This window comes from Cimex lectularius, unplaced genomic scaffold (assembly GCF_000648675.2).
Source record: "Cimex lectularius strain Harlan isolate CLEC.00 unplaced genomic scaffold, Clec_2.1 scaffold355, whole genome shotgun sequence".
NCBI lineage: Eukaryota > Metazoa > Arthropoda > Insecta > Hemiptera > Cimicidae > Cimex > Cimex lectularius.
Window position 1 is genome coordinate 339,645 of NW_019392930.1, and position 18,211 is coordinate 357,855.

At 41.2% G+C, this 18,211-nt stretch overlaps 5 protein-coding genes across 5 annotated transcripts; 1 reads left to right on the forward strand and 4 right to left on the reverse strand.

Moving 5' to 3' along the window:
- Positions 1 to 1,130: 1,130 nt before the first annotated feature.
- Positions 1,131 to 1,550, reverse strand: LOC112127876. The gene has a single exon (XM_024229371.1). The coding sequence runs from the start codon at positions 1,548 to 1,550 to the stop codon at positions 1,131 to 1,133; it is 420 nt and encodes a 139-aa protein (XP_024085139.1).
- Positions 1,551 to 3,362: 1,812 nt separating this feature from the next.
- Positions 3,363 to 3,952, reverse strand: LOC112127873. Its single transcript, XM_024229368.1, has one exon. It carries the CDS (start codon positions 3,843 to 3,845, stop codon positions 3,456 to 3,458), a length of 390 nt encoding a protein of 129 aa, XP_024085136.1. The 5' UTR covers positions 3,846 to 3,952; the 3' UTR covers positions 3,363 to 3,455.
- A 1,455-nt stretch (positions 3,953 to 5,407) lies between these two features.
- Positions 5,408 to 8,294, reverse strand: LOC112127874. The gene has a single exon (XM_024229369.1). It carries the CDS (start codon positions 6,563 to 6,565, stop codon positions 5,420 to 5,422), a length of 1,146 nt encoding a protein of 381 aa, XP_024085137.1. The 5' UTR covers positions 6,566 to 8,294; the 3' UTR covers positions 5,408 to 5,419.
- A 295-nt stretch (positions 8,295 to 8,589) lies between these two features.
- Positions 8,590 to 14,118, reverse strand: LOC112127877 (uncharacterized protein K02A2.6-like). The gene is made up of 5 exons (XM_024229372.1): positions 13,521 to 14,118; positions 12,028 to 12,948; positions 11,413 to 11,969; positions 10,205 to 10,295; positions 8,590 to 9,167 (listed from the first exon to the last, which is right to left on the reverse strand). Exons 1-5 carry the CDS (start codon positions 14,116 to 14,118, stop codon positions 8,590 to 8,592), a joined length of 2,745 nt encoding a protein of 914 aa, XP_024085140.1.
- Positions 14,119 to 16,123: 2,005 nt separating this feature from the next.
- LOC112127878 lies at positions 16,124 to 16,903 on the forward strand. The gene has a single exon (XM_024229373.1). It carries the CDS (start codon positions 16,124 to 16,126, stop codon positions 16,901 to 16,903), a length of 780 nt encoding a protein of 259 aa, XP_024085141.1.
- The last annotated feature ends 1,308 nt before the right edge of the window (positions 16,904 to 18,211 follow it).

The following is an 18,211-nucleotide window of genomic DNA, read 5'->3' on the forward strand; positions in this document are numbered from 1 at the left end:
GTCCGCTTTCAAAAATTTCCCTTACAAGTAGAGAAAACTATCACAAGGTAGAGTGTAAATATCCTGATGTTGAACGGTAATCCTGATCTCGTCGCCTTGTTGTAATTTCGTCGATTACGGATAATGAGAATGAAGTTCGATCCCTTCTATAGCCTCGTCGAAACTGGGACGCTCTTCTACGTTTAACATGTCCATTTTGGTAATAGTTTGTATCCAGCGGTTTTCAAAAACTCGATATTTTCCTTGGAGACGAGAGTTGCTTTCTCGCTGACTTCTCGAGGAAGACTGAACCTTGGTTTGTCACGGTTCCTTTTATATATCTTTCTAAAGTCTAACCCCATCGCGAATCAAGATGGATACTGAGCCCTTCTTTATAGAAATCGTCTAATTTATATCGTTTAGCAGGAACAGTAAACAAAGATGACCGCATTTATTCGTTCCTGGTGATTGAGAAATTTTTTTATTTGTCGTAATTTTTGATTTATTTAAATACCTGATCACTTCGCTTGGAGGTGTCGTTAAACCAGTAGCATCAAAATATTTTACACGATTGCCAGTTTTCTTATAGCACACCCAATGCGTCCCTCGGCCGGAACTATGATCCAAATTCATTACTGCACACTCGTTTTCACGCGGTTTTTTGGGTAGTGTATCTCTCATAAAAACACCTCTGAAGCCAGAAATTCTATTAGCTCGAGCTATTCGAGAAATGCCAAAATTCGTAAGGCCCGTCTACGAAAAGTATGAATCAGCTCTTGTCTTTTTTTCGGCAAATCGCTTAATCGGGAGCCGCCAATTTTCTTCGGAGGACGTATTATTCATTTTGTCTTTTTCTCCTTCTTCGGTCCCATCTTCAATGGAAGTTATGGTACCGTCTTCCAGAATCCACAGCATCTGAGTCAGCAAACTTCACTACCATATAAATAGGGCTGAGGCGCTAGGGCCGACAGTCTTCCGTTAGTCTTCTATTAAGTCTTACTCTTAGTCTTATGCTAGACGCAGTGTTATGCTAGTTGTTGGCCGGTATACTTGTTGTATAAAATTGTATTCGTTATTATAAATAAAGTTTTTTTTTTGGACTTTTATTATAACGGATTACATAACTTGGATGAAGGGCGGATGACGACTGGTCAACCTAGTCCGTTGTTTAAATTTTTCACATCGACCCAACTGTTGTGAGACGAATCGAAACTTAGCCACTTTACTAGAGCTTTCTGTTTATTTTTCTTGATAACTTTTTCGACCTGGTACGAGTCCGGGTATTTTGCCAACTGCAATTTTTCTTGATAGAATCCACCAGCAATATCTTTTCCTGTCGAATCAACCAAAATATACGTCACAGGATTTGTTCTTTTCACTTTACAAACTTTGAAAATTTCTGAAGACCATGACGGGGTGTAACCTTTACTGAATTGTGCTTTGTACTTTGAGATCCTCACATAATCACCAATCTTGAATTTGGGTATCTTTTTCACGACACTTTTCGAGTTGAAGACCTTTTCCAAGAGATGAGTTTCAATTTTCGCGGTTTTCACTGCTGCCGGTGTCATCCCGATAGTGCGATGTATTTTATTGTTGTATTCATTTAGCAGTGGTTGTAACAGCGATAGCCAACGGTACGAACCTTGGAGGCTGATTCGTTTCCAATACATTGTTTTTAGTGTTCTAATGCCCCTTGCCACGATAGAAGCTTTTACGTTGCTGAACGTTGAATAATGATTTATAGCGAATTTTTTAAAAAGGGATTTAGCTTGTTTATTGTAAAACTCTTTGCCTTGGTCTGTTCGCAAATTTCCCGGCACACGTCCGTTGGAAGAACTCAAAATTTTTCGGAACGCCTCGGCAATTTCTTTACCGGATTTCCTCTTCACTTCCGTTGCCTATTAAATTTCGAAAAACAGTCGATTACGATTAAAATGTATTTGAAACCTTTATTTTCTTTGGAGTAGCGTATCATCTCTATGAGGTCCGCTTGCCACAAATCGTCTATCCCCTTTTTGCGCCTTTGGAAATTTCGTCTAGTAGGGCGATGCAGTTCGTTGACAATTTGTTTTTTAATTTCCGACATGTTTATACTTTCAACTGCAATCGAATAATGACGTCTGCGTATCAAAGTCAATGTATTATATAGTCGTCCCGGAGCCTTTGCTCTATTAAACCGATTTCTTTTCCATTGTTTTCATAATTATCCGAAGGCAATAAACATTTCAATCGTTCTATATTCTGATTTAACGATAGACCCGATACTTTCTTTGCCCCTTTTCGTTTCGGAGCACGAAATAGAGAAGAAATGATAGGCCACTCGGGATGCCTTCGTTTGGCGACAATACTCCCTCCGAGCTGTATCGTTTTCCATGTGCTTTTTGTCAGTCTGAGAATGGATTTGAAATTTTGCAAGTCTTCATCGGTGACCGTGTCAATATCCGGGCATTGCATAAATAACAATTCTAATAATCCCTTTGTTGCCATGTATCTGTTGTCACCAATATCGAGTTCGTCGTTTTCGATTGTCACTATACTATCACCCAAGACGAATCTGTTGTTTTCATAACGTATTCCGTATGTCGAATATAGGCGTTTCTTTTCGTCACCAATAAATTTCATTACGTAGCTGGCAGGGGTTTGTCCGATTCTCTCTGAAAAACTCTTGACCATTCTAGACCCTTCAGGGGTATTTGCTTCTTCCACCAATCGTTCCAATAAGGGTTTCTGGGGCGAATAGATAACCTCGATGGGTTCCAATACTTGACCCAGTTGTCTATACTTTAGTTGATGCAACGATTTAGCAAATAAATAGATATTCAAGAATCAAAAACCTTTGGAATCATAGATCAAACTCAACATGAGATTAGTTTTTCCGCAATTGGATGGTCCGCATATTAGACATCTGATGGAGTCGGGCAATAGTGGACCGAGTCTCGATGCTTTCATCGCAGGATAGCCGTGATCGTCAAGATTTCTAATACGCAGATTGTATTGCTTCAACAAACGCATGGTAGATACTACTGGCCAATCAGCACACGTTTTCCTTATATACTTGTAAAATTGTTCATGTTTTTCCCCGCCATTTAATCACAATGTTAAGACAAATTCGGCGGTACTATGAATTGGGGGAAAAACTGACTATATATAAATCTCTCTCTCTCTTTCTTTCATAAATTTTACTGAATTTAATTGTAATGTTAATTTAAGTATCGTATAATTTTCCAAAGGGTGGTAAAAACAATTGCCACTGACGGAGGCGACACGATTGCCAAGGCAATGCCTTCTCTCATTTTTACTTCATTTTTACCTATTTACATATTATGTACGTATTTACATGTTTACAACTTAAATAAATATATACATAAATAAATAAAAACTATGTACAGTAAGGGGAGAGCAAATATGTCATACTCTCCCATCTCGTACCAATCCGAAACGTTATACATCTGATATGGAATAATGACCATGGGCTAAGGTACGAATCCCGTCGACTTGATGACGTTTATCGTCGTGAGGCGAAAGGGATGTTTTGGTCTGTTCAACGAAAAAGAGTTTGTGACGTTTCTAGATGATCGACCGAAACGTGGTCTTAAACTCTTTTCCGTCGTGCAGAGCAGAAAGATAGTCTTCGAAGGAGAGCTTTTTTCGACGACTATCTTTTTGATTCCTTTCGCCTTTTTCTTTTCTTCGTCGAGGATTCGTAACGCGTACATCATTGTTCGAAGTCCGGCAAATTCGGAGACGGGCACTCCGTTGGCTTCGTCTTTAAATTTCCCCAACACCTTTTTGTTATCAGTCCTGTGGGCGGGGTGGTCAGTAGGGTAGTCGGAAGTGTCGAGTTCGTCCGTAAAGTTAGTCATGTCGGAGTAAAAGTCGTCGGTCTGTAATGGATCTTTCTCAAACAAGGAATTTGGTAATTAAAATGGGTTTATAACAGTAATGTTTTATTGGAAATAAACAAACAGGAAAAAACGAAATTATACAAAATCAATAAAAGAAATTGAAAGTTCTTAGCTTAAATTTTTTTTCTTGAACGCAGTCCCTTCTTCAAGATGTTTTCTTTTTCTTTTATCTTCAAGGTGTTTTCTTCTTCTTCAAGATGCCTTTTTTTCTTTTCTTCGATTACAATCGCCACGTGTGAGCCGATCAAAAAACAAAACTCCCTCAACTCAAAAAAACTCCAAAACCTTCCTCACTCATCCCCTCTCTCAGAGTATCCTTCCCGCGCTCTTAAAAAAGCTCGCCTCGTATTCCCTATTATCGTGGCTTGTTTGTTATAGGTCTTAATATAGTAAAGTCAACTGTCCGTGTCGGTGTACATGAGCTTTAGTCTGTCGGGTCCGTAGAACGGTAACACCGAACCGTAGTGAAATTCATACATCCTGACTTTGGAGAGATCCAAGATGGCCATTCCTACGTAAATAGGTTTGTTCATCTGGATCTGTTCAAAGTCCAGATGTACTGCAACTAACGATTCGGTGTATATCGTTCTGTCCTTAAAAATCGGTTTAGCCATAAGTCGGTTAAATTGTTGCGGCCATGCTACAAGCTCAATCCTAATGCGTTTTCGGACGTCCTCCATGAACTTTCCGAAAACGGCATTGTTCATGAGCTTGTAAAAGTTCTTTTCAAAGTCGTTGGTCGACTGTTGTCGTGTCGGGCGTTGAGGTCGATGTAAGAACGGAGCCAAGGAGATTGGCGGAATTGGAGCGCCCGATGTACACGTACTAACTTTAGTCCTAAGCCCATGGCCTGCTGCAAATTGACGAAATGCACAACGTGTTTTTTCCTGTTGCTCAGCGGAGCCAACAATTTCTTAAAGTCCCCGCCGGGAGGAACTGTGTTCTCGGGCAACAGGGGAAAATCATTATGCAAATCGTGAAACTCGTCCGGATACTCTATGTCGGCTTCAACGATATAGCCGTGTGGTCCATCTCTGGGCACGTTGAGCCAGCCGAGAGATTCCGGATTCTCGACCCATTCGAAACCCCCAGAAGGAAGTGCGTTGGACATCGCCCAACCGTACAAGTTGTTAGCGTCTAGGTAGGCGATGTAAGACGATTCCTCGAGGGGATCTCGACTTGGGTTGAGATATTTGTTGTCAGCTTTTCCATATCGGAGACTGCATTGGCACAGGCCACCTCTTATGTCCCGCTCGATCATTAGGATCATGTCGTAGTCGGTCAGCAGATCCAACCGTACCCCTGTCAGCTTCATCATCGCGTCCCAAGCGAGTCCGGGTGCCGTATAATACCAGGCCGGGTCCAGCGCGTAAGCTCCAATGCAGACGTCTCTGAAATTTTCAAAGACGTCGCAAAGGAGCGTGCGTCTACCTTGAGGTAAAGTTCGTTGTACTCGGCCAGGGTTCCGATATTAAACGCTTCCCATACCTCTTGGGCGTACTGGTAGTCTTCGTTCGAGGTGGGCTTTTCGTTCAATTCGCTATAGAAAGCCTCCTTCGGGGGCAGAACCGTCTCTCGAACGAATCTATGTAATCGTAGGGGTACACTCCTTTTCTAACGACAAGATCCAAATGAGCGGCGGGGAAGAATTTACCCGTCTCCTTAAAGTGGGAACGGGGCAAATTCTTGGACAACTTATCCAGACTGGAAGCCATGAAACGGAAAGAGCCACCAATCTCACGGATAAGGCGCCCACTTGCATACCGAAAGACAGAGTTGGGGATGACTTGAATGCGAAGTCGTTTCTTTTCTTCGTCGTTCAAGTCACGCCCGAACTCTCGGACAATGAAGTGGGCGTCGTAACCGCTGAGATTGTGGAATAGAACCGGTAGGAAACGAGGGGTGCGATAAAGGAAATTGCATTTGAAATGTGCTGGACCACGATACAAGCCCGTGATGTGATCGTGATCCAGCACCTTTCTATTGCCGGCGGTGAAGGGTGGAGAGCAGAGATAGCAGGATGTGGAATTAAGGAAGGCTTCAGTCTGTGCAAGTGTCAGGGGTAGCATGGGCCGCACATTGGAGTACACCAGAGAAACCTTCTCCGCCACGTCTTTAATGTACTCCATAAATTTCTTCGCCGAATCGTCACTCGTGTAGACGTAGGGTTCGGCGGGGGAATTTATGGGTAGAAGGTGGCGTGGGATGGCATCTGCGACCCTTACATGGACGCAGAAACTCATCGGGATATGTATCTGGTAAGGCGTCGTTTGTGTCCGAACCGAGTCGTCCCCCGGATGAATCTTTTGCAGTATAGATTCAAAATCTGCATAGACGACATAGGGAATCCTCATCTGTCGTTGGATGTTGATAAACGACGTTGTCGGAGGATTCCCGTTGCCGTCGCAAGCCGGGAGGACGATTCGGGTCGCTTTGTTTGTTCCACAGTACTCCATGTGCTCCCTCATCCTGCAAGCGATGTCCCTCCCGTCCATATTGAAATGGGTGAGACAGCGGTTGCAGACGTGTCTTCCGCTGTGGTGACCGGAAATTTGCGAAGCCACTAATTTGTTAAAATCGTTTATGTATGTGTAGTGGCTTCGCCCTTCATCCGATGTGAGGAGAAGGAGATCGCGGTGATCGGCCTTCTCCTGCTTGACTACTTTGAGAGGATACATACGTCGCCCGACTCTCCAACACCGAAAACGTTTATACTGATGTTGTGGTGTTCAAACGTTTTCACCTGTTGGAGAGGTGTGGGGAAGGAAATGCAGTCGAAATTATATCTATGTTGCAAGTTTGCGTATTTACTTACACGTTCCGGGTGGGCGCCCTCCACGAGATGGGAGGGTATGGCGTATTGGAAACACCGCTCGTAATTGTTTTGCACATTTATAACTGCTTTTCTAGAGACTATTTTCGGCGGAAGCAGAATAAAGCTGCAAGCACCTAAGGGTCGGAATCGAATAACGCGCAGAGGAGACCGTCAATATTTTTTAAGAACCAGCCGCTCCCCTTCATCGACAAGTTAATTAAATTTGAAAATCGTGTTCCTTGAAATATTTTTTCTAAACTTGATTTGAGAAGAGAGCACTCTGAGCCCGAGTCAAAATAAAATGGTAACGCTCACCGTTGTGTTCGAGTTCTCCTGCGGGGTTGGCTGCGCACAAACACACCCGTTTGTCGATCGGCCTGACGTCCGGTGTAGTTTTCAGCATTGCTGTTTTGGGCGAGTTCATCTTCTTCGGGCATCGGTTGGAAAGATGTCCTTTCTGATTACAGTTGTAGCAGGTCGGCGTGAAAGATCCCGTGGTCGACTGAGAAAATATTTTCTTCATGCGGCATCCATCGATCGATGTCCAAGTCGGTTACAGAAAAAACAGCGTACACTTGCTGCACTCATTCGTCCTGGTGAAGACGATAGGAAACGTGGTTTCTTAATTGGTGATCCTTCGCCATACATTTTATCAGAACTTCTTTTGGATGTCCATGGAGATAGCCCTCAGCTCTTGCATAAGACGATCGCGAGTTTTGATATTGGTTGTGAATGCAAGATGTCTTGCTTTCTGGCTAACGGGGGCGAATTGAGCCAATGCCATGCTAACAGCCATTTCTTCAATGTCGGCTTCCCTGCATTGCGCTGTTATAGTATTTATGGTCCTTGCAGCAAAAGTCAAAAGACTTTCTCCTTCCTTTGGTTGTTCGCCAAAACGTTTAAGGAAAACACCAGCTAGTGTTCTATGTGCGTAATAAATGCAGTTCGGAATTCGTCCCAGGTCAGATCAGGATGTACCACGGTTGTTAACCAGCTGGCAGCGTCTAGTTTTAAAGCTTTGGATAAGTGCATTATAAGGCGCCGTCCGGACCGTTCAGTTTTGTGTAAAAAACACCACTGTTTTAATCCAAGCTCGTGAATCGCACTCCTCGCTGCGGGGGTTGAACTCGGGCAATGTCATTTCTTGTCCACCGAGGACACGGTCGAGGAGTCGAGTAAAATTAAGCGCACTTAAATGCACGTGGTCGGCGTCGGCATTCCACTTCTGATGTCGGGAATTCATCCGTTGGGCTATGGTCCCACTGATCCTCGGAGATCTGGCCCTCTTCAAAGTCGGACATAATAACAAACACGACTAGTTAACAATTATAATTTTATTTAGTAAAAAGATTGAGGCACGGATACACTCCCCACTAGCACCTTAAAAATATTACTATAACAAAACAAAACTGCTACCATACTGGAGGTTCTTATTCCTTCTGCCCCCGCAAAAAGTATAGAGCGCACTCCATGGTCTTTCTAAAAACTGTACCTCCGCGGTTAATTTAGATTCTCTAACCAGTGGGGAGCGTCCAAGACGACGTGTTTGCCTTTCACAGTTTGGGAATTAATAACTTTATAATAATTGGTCAAGCGGACCACGAAATTAGTGAATTTATAATAATAATAAATAATAATTAATCAACTTTACAAAAATGTGATGTGAGACAACNTATATATATATATAAAGTTATAAATTTGACTCAACGACATTCGTTTTTAAAAAAAAGATTTATTTATTATATATCATTAAAGTTTACAATTACTTTAAATAAAAATGAATAACTTGTAAAATTAAGACGAGGTCGTGATTAAGATGCGGTTCAACTCCGAGTGTCCAAAAATGGTGGGAGAGGGTCTATAGAGTTGTTGAGTCTGCAGGATTTATTATGATGACAGAAGCAGCCGTTGCGGATGTAATTCCTCCACCCCTAGTTCGGGAATTTCCCTGGAAATTCTTGAATTTGGCGGAGTTCTTCCTCGGGTGGCTCGGTGAAGTCTGTTGTCATCTTCTTGAATCGTGTCCAAGTCATGGTGGTGATTAAAGTCACTGCGATGATCAACATTATGATGATTGCCAGATTGCTGGAAGAAGAAGCTGTTGTTACGATCCACGATGACGTTGGATGGTATGTTTTGCAGATTCAATTCCTGAAGATGTACTTTGAACTTTGACATCTGAGTGACGTGGAAATTTAAATCAACGTTTGCCAAGATGTTTGGTTTCCCAGAGGATCTAGACTCGTGGTTCAGGTGTTTTCCTCGATATATTACTTGACTGTTGTTTGGGTTGATGAGGAAGACTTCTTGTAGTAGTTTATCCTCGGCGATGTCCTGGTCGATGATTTTTAAACGTTCTCCTGTGGGGAAAGTTGCCAGGTACTGGTTGATTTGTGGTATCCACTCCAAGTGGTTGGCAGAGAGAGGCAGTGTTGTGTAGCTGCGAAGTTCTGTACTACCATTTTCTAGCAGGTTCAATTCACATTGAGCGTTTGTTTATTAAATCAGGAGAGCAAAAGTGTACGTATGCAATTTTTTGTGCACAAGTACTCTTTAGTGTAATTATTTGTGTTTTCTCAAGACCAGATTGTAGTTTGAGTAAGTATTTAACATTTGGAAGTATAATTACAAAGCTTTCTCCGTATTTGGCAGCTACGGGGTACATTTCATACAGTCGGATGTTTACATCTGTACAATAGGTATTTCAAATAAATATACAATTTCTGTATGTTTTGATAATACAATTGACTTTGATAATTTCCTCATAGTTTATTATGTTTTGTGGGTGAACTTCGAAAGGTAATCTATTTGCATAGTAAGGAAATTTTATTTAGTTCATAGAATAGTTCGGATGGGGAAATTATGCTGGGGTGTAATGTTTTTAATTTACAAAACGCTATAGAATTTTTTATATCCTGTAATGTGTTTAATATAATGTGATATAGAATTTGTATTTGATTTAAGATATTGTGTTGTCTGTTTAAATCCGTGTAATGGTCAATGTTCTCGTGTAGTTTTAATATCTTCTTAGCAATCTCGTGATTATTCTGGTTTATAGTTTGCAGTGTTTTGTTGTATTCTTTTATGATTTCTGAGTTTAGTGAGTATTGAGCATTTATTTGTGATTGCATATCTTGTTGTTGTGAATCTAAATGTTTAATAATTTTTTCGAATCTTTCCTTATTGTTGTTATCTAAGTTACCGGTTATAAATTTAATTATTGTTCCGAGACGTTTATAATTCCTCTCTTAAATCTATCTTTAATAATATTCCCTTGTGGGTTGATCAATTCTAATTTATCTTTTATAATTTCTCTAGTGTGGTTAATTATTTTACAGTAGCTAGTTAGAGTGGCCCCATCGGTTAACGTACTAGTCCCGCGTATTACTTTTCCTTGTTGGTACAACAGTGTCGAGCGATAGTTTTCGTCAAGAACGTGTAGTTGATTTAAAAAGTGGTTTAGTTTAAAAAAATGTATTAAAACGTGGTGGGACGTCTGTACTTTTGCAGTGCCTAAGTCTATAGGGATGAGTCCTGTGCCTGTTGTGATGTCCGTTATTATTGCTCCTGATGTGACTGCTAAGAGCAGTGTCCTGGAACAGATTTGTTTGTTAGTTACTCGTTTTCCTAGGTCGTTTTATATTTTCTAAATGAAATTTGTCTTTTGTGTTGTGGTGTTGGGTCTTTATTTTTGCGGTTTTTAATTCTTTGTTAACAGTATCTATCTATTCCGGTTTGTAACGGTCTTTGGTTTTGCTGTTTTTTTGCGTTTCGCACGTAAACGTCTTTGGGAATTTCAGAGAAGGTTTCCCTGTTTTCGTTCCGTTTGTTAATATGTTTCTCTTTGTTGATTTGGCTTAATTCTCTAATTCTCTCATATAATAATTTAGTTCGTTCTCTGTGGTTTGCTATGTAGTCGTTAGTTAATTGCTCGTCTATATTTATATCTAGTAGGGAGTCTCTATTTATATGGCCACTGTGGATTTCAAGTGGTGTGTGTTTTGTGGCAGAATGTGTCGTGTTGTTGTAAGCGAATATGGCTCAATTCATCTTGTCTTCCATATTCTGATCGTTTAATTCGTCTCTATTTTTGAGTAATCACGATTGTGGAGTGTAGTCGTTCTATCATCCCATTTGATCGTGGATGCTGTGTGCTGGTAAAATGTGTGTCGATTTTGTAGACATTAAGTAATTCTTTGACAAGTGAGTTATTGAATTCCACGCCATTATCGGTAACGATTTTCTTCGGTATGCCGTAATGTGTGAAATGCTTGATTAATTTGTGTGTTATTTCGACGGCCTGTGAAGTTTTAAGTTTATAAGCCTGAGCAAGACGTGAGAAAGCGTCTATGGTCGTGAGAAATTTGTTTCCGTCCACTGTAAGTGTCGATGTGGATTATTTCGTTAGGGCGTGTGGGTGTGGGGGTGACATTCAGTTCAAGGTTAAGGGGTGTGTCATGTATGAGGTCCGTTGAAATTAAATAATACACAGAACGTAATCGACTATTACTACTTTATTAAAACAGCTTACTATAACCTTAGTACACCTTCCACGATGATATATAACAATCGATATAATATATTTCACAAAAAGAGATATCCATTTAGACAATCGATTCTTTGACCTTTAACACTATAATTCTCCCACACTTATTCTTTGTCAATGATTAATTTAGTCTGTTTTCCGTTCTATAAGTTTAGTTTTATTACCGGCTTGCAGATCCGCATAGAGCGCCTTAAAGGCGGCCTTGCTGTTGGTGAAAGAACTGCCTCATCTTCTTGAACTACTGATCCCATTAACTGCTCTGGACTTTCAGTTGCAGCCTGCTTTCTATTATTGACATTTGGACTCCTGGCTCCTTCCTCTAATCTTGCCGGATCTCTCTCTTGGCTGGACCCATTGCTAGTCGCTGGTTCTTGACTTTGGGTCGATATCGGTTGTTGTAACTTATCTAGGCCATCTTGGTTACTAGCTGGCACCTCGCACCTTCTCAACTGATCTTTGTGTCTTTTTAATACGTATCCGGAATTCAATTTTATATTATAATGCACTCTACCCAGTCTCTTTTCAACAGTTCCATACGCCCACTTTTCTTGTTCATTTTGTGAATATATTCTTGCTGCTATGCGCTCTCCCACACTTAATTGTGAAGCTGTTGTCAAGTGAGGTTGTTCCACTCGCTCCGAAGTAGGGCTTCTTATAATAAGATCTAATTTCGTTCTCAAGTTCCACCCCAAAAAATTCTCTGCCGGATTAGTACCACTTGCTAATGGTGTCACTCTATAACGTTATGAGTATTTCGTTTAACTTATCTCGAAGGTTACCTTGTTCGTTCATCATTGATTTTAACTTATTTTTAATTATTTGGACAACCCTCTCCGCCTGCCCATTAGTTGCAGGATGGCCTGGAGCTGAGAATTTCTGTTGTATTCCGTGGTTAGTGCAAAAACTTGAGAACTCAACCGATTTAAAAATTGTTGCATTGTCACTTACTAATACCACTGGTACGCCATATCTAATAAAAAGCTCTTTAAGAATATTGATAGTGCCGGCTGATGTGGGTGCTTCTTTTAGTATTTTAGCTTCTATCCACTTCGATTTTGCATCCACCAGAATAAAAATGTGCTGATTTAAATATGGACCCGCATAGTCCATGTGCAATCTTTGCCAATTCCTCTCTGGAACGTCCCATTTGTGAAGTGTAACTTTCTTTGCATTTGCTCTCACATTTTGGCATTCTTGACACCCTCTAACTAAACTCTCTATATCGTGATCTAATCCTCTCCAATAACAATATCTTCTAGCTAATCCTTTCATCTTCACTACTCCTAAATGTGTAGCGTGTAGTTCTTGTAGGACGACTGATTGCAACGATTTCGGGATTATTACTCTTGGTCCTCTAAAAATGGCCCCATTGTGGATACTGCATTCATACGAATTGTTTGTACCATCGTACAGGCTGTCTTTCAATTTTTTAAGTACCTCATCAGCGTCTGTTTCCCGTGCGATCAACTCTAATGTAATATTTTCACTTGAGATTTGGTTTATCACTATGTTAAAAGCTTCATAATCTTCATCCGTTTCTTCTTCTTCTTCTTCCTTTGAGCTTGGAGATAGCGGAGCTCGAGATAAATAATCGGCATTCCGATGACATTCCGCTTTTCTGTGTTTAACTTCAAAGTCAAATCCATTCATAATCATTGCATATCTAAGTAATCGAGAAGCGGTGATATTTGGTAACGATTCTTTGCATTGAAAATATAACTTAGTGGCTTATTATCTGTTAGCAATAGAAATTTTCTTCCATATAGATACATATAAAACTTCTTAAAAGTCCAATACATCGCCGTTGCTTCTTTGTCTAACTGTAAATAATTTCTTTCGCTGCGAGTGAGTGTTCTTGAAGCAAACATGACAGGTCTTTCTTGTCCATTGATAGTATGTGATATTACCGCTGATAATCCTACTGGGCTAGCATCTGTAGCTAAAGAGAGTGGTAGTTTTGGATTGTACTTAACTATATCATTACTTATTACCAACTTTTTAATTCTGGAAAAGGACTCTTCACATTGTTTTGTCCATTTGAAAGGCTTATTTTGCTTTAACAAATTGTAAAGAGGGTTCATCTCCGTTGCTAAATGAGGTATAAATTTGGAGTAATAAGTCACGTATCCAATAAATGTTCTGACATCCCGCACATTTTTCGGCCTAGCTGCTTTCATAATTGGTTCTATCCGTTCATCCAGTTTACCTATACCATCCTGCGTTATTAAATGTCCAAGATAATTAATTTGATTGGTAAAGAAAACGCTCTTACTTTCATTCAGATGCATTTTGAGTTCGTGGAGTCTATCCAGGCACCTTTTCAAATTATCATAACATTCAGCAACATCGTTCCCATAAACCACAATATCATCAAAATATGAAACTACCTTATTCGATCCCTGCAGACTCTGTCTCATAAATTTGTGAAACTCTTTTGGCGCAGTTTTTACTCCAAATGGTAGCCTCTTCATTAAATAAGCTCCTCTTGGCGTGGTAATAGTTAATAATCTTTGACTGTTAGCATCCATTTGTAAGTGTAAATAGGCCTTGTGAATGTCCAATTTACAGAATATCTTGGCATCTCTCAATTCATGCAATACTTCTTCAATTATCGGCATAGGTTCATTGGAATCTTGTAAATATGGGTTAATAGTAATCTTATAATCCACACATAGCCGAACTTCTCCATTCTTTTTAGGCAATGTAACTAATGGTGATCCCCATTCTGCATAATCAGTCTTTTCAATCACTCCCTCTTTTTCTAAGACGTCTAGTTCTTCATTCACTTTGCTCTCTAATGCATAAGGAGGATTTCTATGTTTAACAAATCTAGGCGTAATCGACTCACTTTTAAGTTTTAAACTGCACATGAGGGGACGCAACCTACTTTCTTTTCAAACAATTTTGCATATTTATGTTTTATTTCTTTAATTAATTCATTTACTTGTACTTCACTCATCTTGTTCACACTATGTTCCTTATTAATTTTGATTATGTTTAGTTTATTAAGCCATGTTCTGCCAGCAATTGAGGTATACGGAGGAGGAACTATGTACAATTCATCTATTATTTTAGTCTTGTTGTATGTTATAGGTATTTGCACCACCCCAATTCTTTAGTATAAGATCTAAATATAATGTTCGTCTTTTTAATTGGAACTTGTAACTTCAATGCAGAGAATTCTTGTTCATTCATGAGACTAAACTTACTGCCAGTATCGACTTCAAACATCTTAGGAACATTACCAACTTGAATAGGAACAATAATTTTGTCAGGGCGCTGTGTTACCTCGCCCACATCTATAATATAATTTGTATGGTTAATATCTATAATACTGTTATCCTCTGCTTCAATTCTAGTACATCCATCAATGAGTTTTGAGAAGCTGAGCATACCTTATTTATTTGAGAGTCTTTTTGTTTTCTAGTTAACTCTGTAATACATACCCTCGACGCATGTCCAGTTTTCCCGCAAGCAGTACGCCTTAATGAGTCCCGCCTTCTGCGACAGTCTTAACCCTATTATTGTTCAACCCACATCGCAGACATAATCCATCTATTCCTAAAGCTTTATAATTAATACGACTATTAACCGTGGCTAGGTTCGATTTTCTTCTGCTGTTAGCTTCATATGATGAACCACTTGCGGGAGTCTGTCGGGTCGTAACTTTAAAAACGCTTGCCTTCAAGGAGTTCTCTATTATTTTATTATCAGCTTTGGAAGCCTCTAATACTAACGCTATTTCTGTAGCTGACGTGAATGTGTGTCCGAGGCGGATGGCGTCCTTTAAATCTCTTCGTTTTCTCGAACGCTTCCGAAGATTCCGGGGTCCAGATGACGGAACGCTTGTCGTTCTTCTTGCTGCCTTTCATGTACGCGTTAAGTGTGCGTTGGGTTTCGGCAGCGTGTGGAAGACAGCATCTGTAGAAATTTACCATCGCGAGAAATCTTCGGAGGTCCTTTATAAGCGTCGGCTTCGGATACTCTGTGAGTGCGTCCACTTTTGCTTTCACCGAAGCGATTCCGTCCTTGTTGACGTCGTATCCGAGGAATGTCACGTTTTCTTGTCCGAAGACACATTTTTTGACTTTTATCGTCAAGCCATGTGCACGGAGGCGGGTGAAAACTTCTCGTAGGTGATCTTCGTGCTCTTCTTCCGAGGTGGAGGCGATCAGGACGTCATCGATGTACGTAAATACGTAGGGAAGGTCCCTGAAGATCGAATCGATGAAACGCTGGAAGGTCTGGGCGGCGTTCCGTAGTCCGAAGCACATACGTGTAAATTCGAAGAGGCCAAACGGAGTTGTAATGGCAGTCTTGTGAATGTCCGCTTCGGCTATGGGTATTTGAAAATAGGCCCGTTCGAGGTCGAGGGTTGTGAAAATCGCATAAATAGCAGTCACTAATACCAGCTAACCTGAGAAGAGACTAGTCCATCGGACCGTAGAAGGATTCGGCTTAACTTCCTCATCACTTCGTCTTGCCAGGATTTCACCGGCTCTTCTCAGAGCCATACATCACTAAAGAACTGGAGTTTCACCTAGAAAACTAGAAAGGACCCACGGGTCGTACGAGCTCACGATCTCCGGGGTGCCCGGTACCAGTCAGACAGGTGGAACTCTACCCATCTCTCAACGGTCCTTTTCAGGACCAAAAAAGCCTCCTCACCGGCTCTACAGGGCCCACGACTTAGGAGTGCCCTTCTCGTCTGTTTGAAAGGGGTTTCGTGCCGTAGAGCTCACGGCTGCGGGCTTCCCGGTAAGGCAGAATAGTTGGGACCTTCCTGGTCAATGCCGGCCCTTGCGAGGGCCCGCCAGGTTAACATCGCACGGAAGGACCCCAACAACTGGTGACCCCCCGACGTGGACACGCATCATGGCTGAAGCTAACACTAGCAATCAGCCTCAGGAACAGACACAGGAGGTATCCGCCTTGGGCCCGACACCAAGCATACCGCCCTTCTGGAAGAGCGACCCTGCTTTATGGTTTATTCAGGTTGAATCCGCCTTCGCTACGTCAAGAATAACTTCAAGTTCCGCAAAATATCACCTGGTAGTCGTCAATCTCGAATTGGCGCAACTACAGCAAGTTACAGACATACTGCAGAATCCTAGCAGGACACCCTACGAAGATTTAAAAGCTCGTTTACTTAACACTTTCGAGGAGAGCGAAAGTGTCAAAGTGAGGCGGCTCCTTGAGCAGACCACTATTGGAGATGAACGGCCGTCACTTTTCCTTCGTTCCTTGAGACAGAAAGCGGGGAATCTCGTCTCAGAGGAACTACTACGAAACCTGTGGCTCAGAGCCCTTCCAAAACGTATGCAAGAAATCCTCGCTACCGTTGATGTCGCAGACCTCGACAAGCTATCAATAACGGCAGATAAGATAGCTGAAGTCGAGGCTTCGAACATTTACGCCGTCGAGAGCGTAACACCAACAAAAAATTCTGCCGTAGACATCTTGTCTCAACAAGTAGCTGACCTGACAAAAAAGTTCGAGCTCCTGCAGGGACAGCTCCGCCGTCGAAGCCGCCCGCGAACTCCCTCCCGAAGCAGGAATGCAACCCCGGACCAGAGGAACTTATGTTTTTTCCACCGGAAGTTTGGCGATAAGGCACGACGTTGCATAGAACCGTGCGAAAAACAAAAAAACTGATTTCGTCGGCAGCTCCTTGGGCCAGGCCTGCCGCCGATGTCAGCTCAATTTCGGCCCGCCTGTTCGTCACTGACTCCGCGACGGGTATTTTAGGATAGGTTCGTTGATTAGTAAATTTTTGCATATATTAAATGTTTCCAGGTATTCCTGGTCGTGTATTTCTATTTTTGCGCCTTTTTTTAAACATTTTGTTAATGGTATCGTTAAGTGTGCGAAGTTCTGGATGAATTTTCTGTAATACCCTCGTAGACCGAGAAATCCTTTTATTTGTTTGGTCGTTTTGGGGAGGGGGTAGTTTTTTTATTGCACTTATCTTGTCGGGGTTAGGTTTGACTCCTTCATCTGTCACAATATGTCCTAGATAGGCGACTTGGTGTTTTAAGAATTCGGTTTTGTCTAGTTGGACTTTGAAATTTGTGTCCCGTAACCGTTGGAAGACTTGTCGTAGTCTGTCTATATGTTCTTGTAAGGGTTTATTATAATTTACGAAGGAAACCTAAACAAATCATTTAAATATTCTTTTCAAATAATAATATAAAATAAAATTCTTCTTTCTTCTTAAATCCAAAATAAATTGAAAATAACTAATTATCAAAATACAAAACAAACTATTGCCTACTAGCAACCTACCTTTCAGTAACCTTCTGGCATAAATAACTTTCTGAATATCATCCCACATGCATAGGTTCGCCATATCTTCCAATTCCTGAATCCATTGGGTCACGTTTTTCGATTCGTCGTCACCTGAAAACGTGTCCAACGACTCTTCGACGTCCCTGAAAGTGATCGTGGAAGTACTAACCTTTTGGGTGTATTGTGTGTGGTCATATCATCGTACGTGTCGTCGTTCTGGTCGATGCTCCTCGGAGTTACCGGGTCCAGGTGTTCCTCGGTTTCCTCTTCCAACACAACTTCCTTGGAAAGTAGAACGTCCTTTCCGCCGCCACACGTGGCCCTCTTGGTTTTAGGCATTTTTTCACGCGTACACAAAGTTGCTGCCCCTAATTATCGCGGCCCCCAAATTTTATGGGGGAGTAACCAATTGGTACGCACTACTTGCTAAATAAACACTTTATTAACAAATTATACAGTATGCGTCGTTCGTCTAACACGTCTTCCGCCAAACTCCCTAAAAAACAGTCAAAAAACACCTGTTCTTTTTAAAGAGAGTCTTTTTAAAAAGAACTTTATTAGTTAAACACAACTTATAATTTGAGAAGAGCCTTTCCTGTTCACGGATATGATTAATCTGAATCTGGCTTTACAAGTGTAATAGGAATAGTGAACAGGGAAGGGTTTATTGCTTAC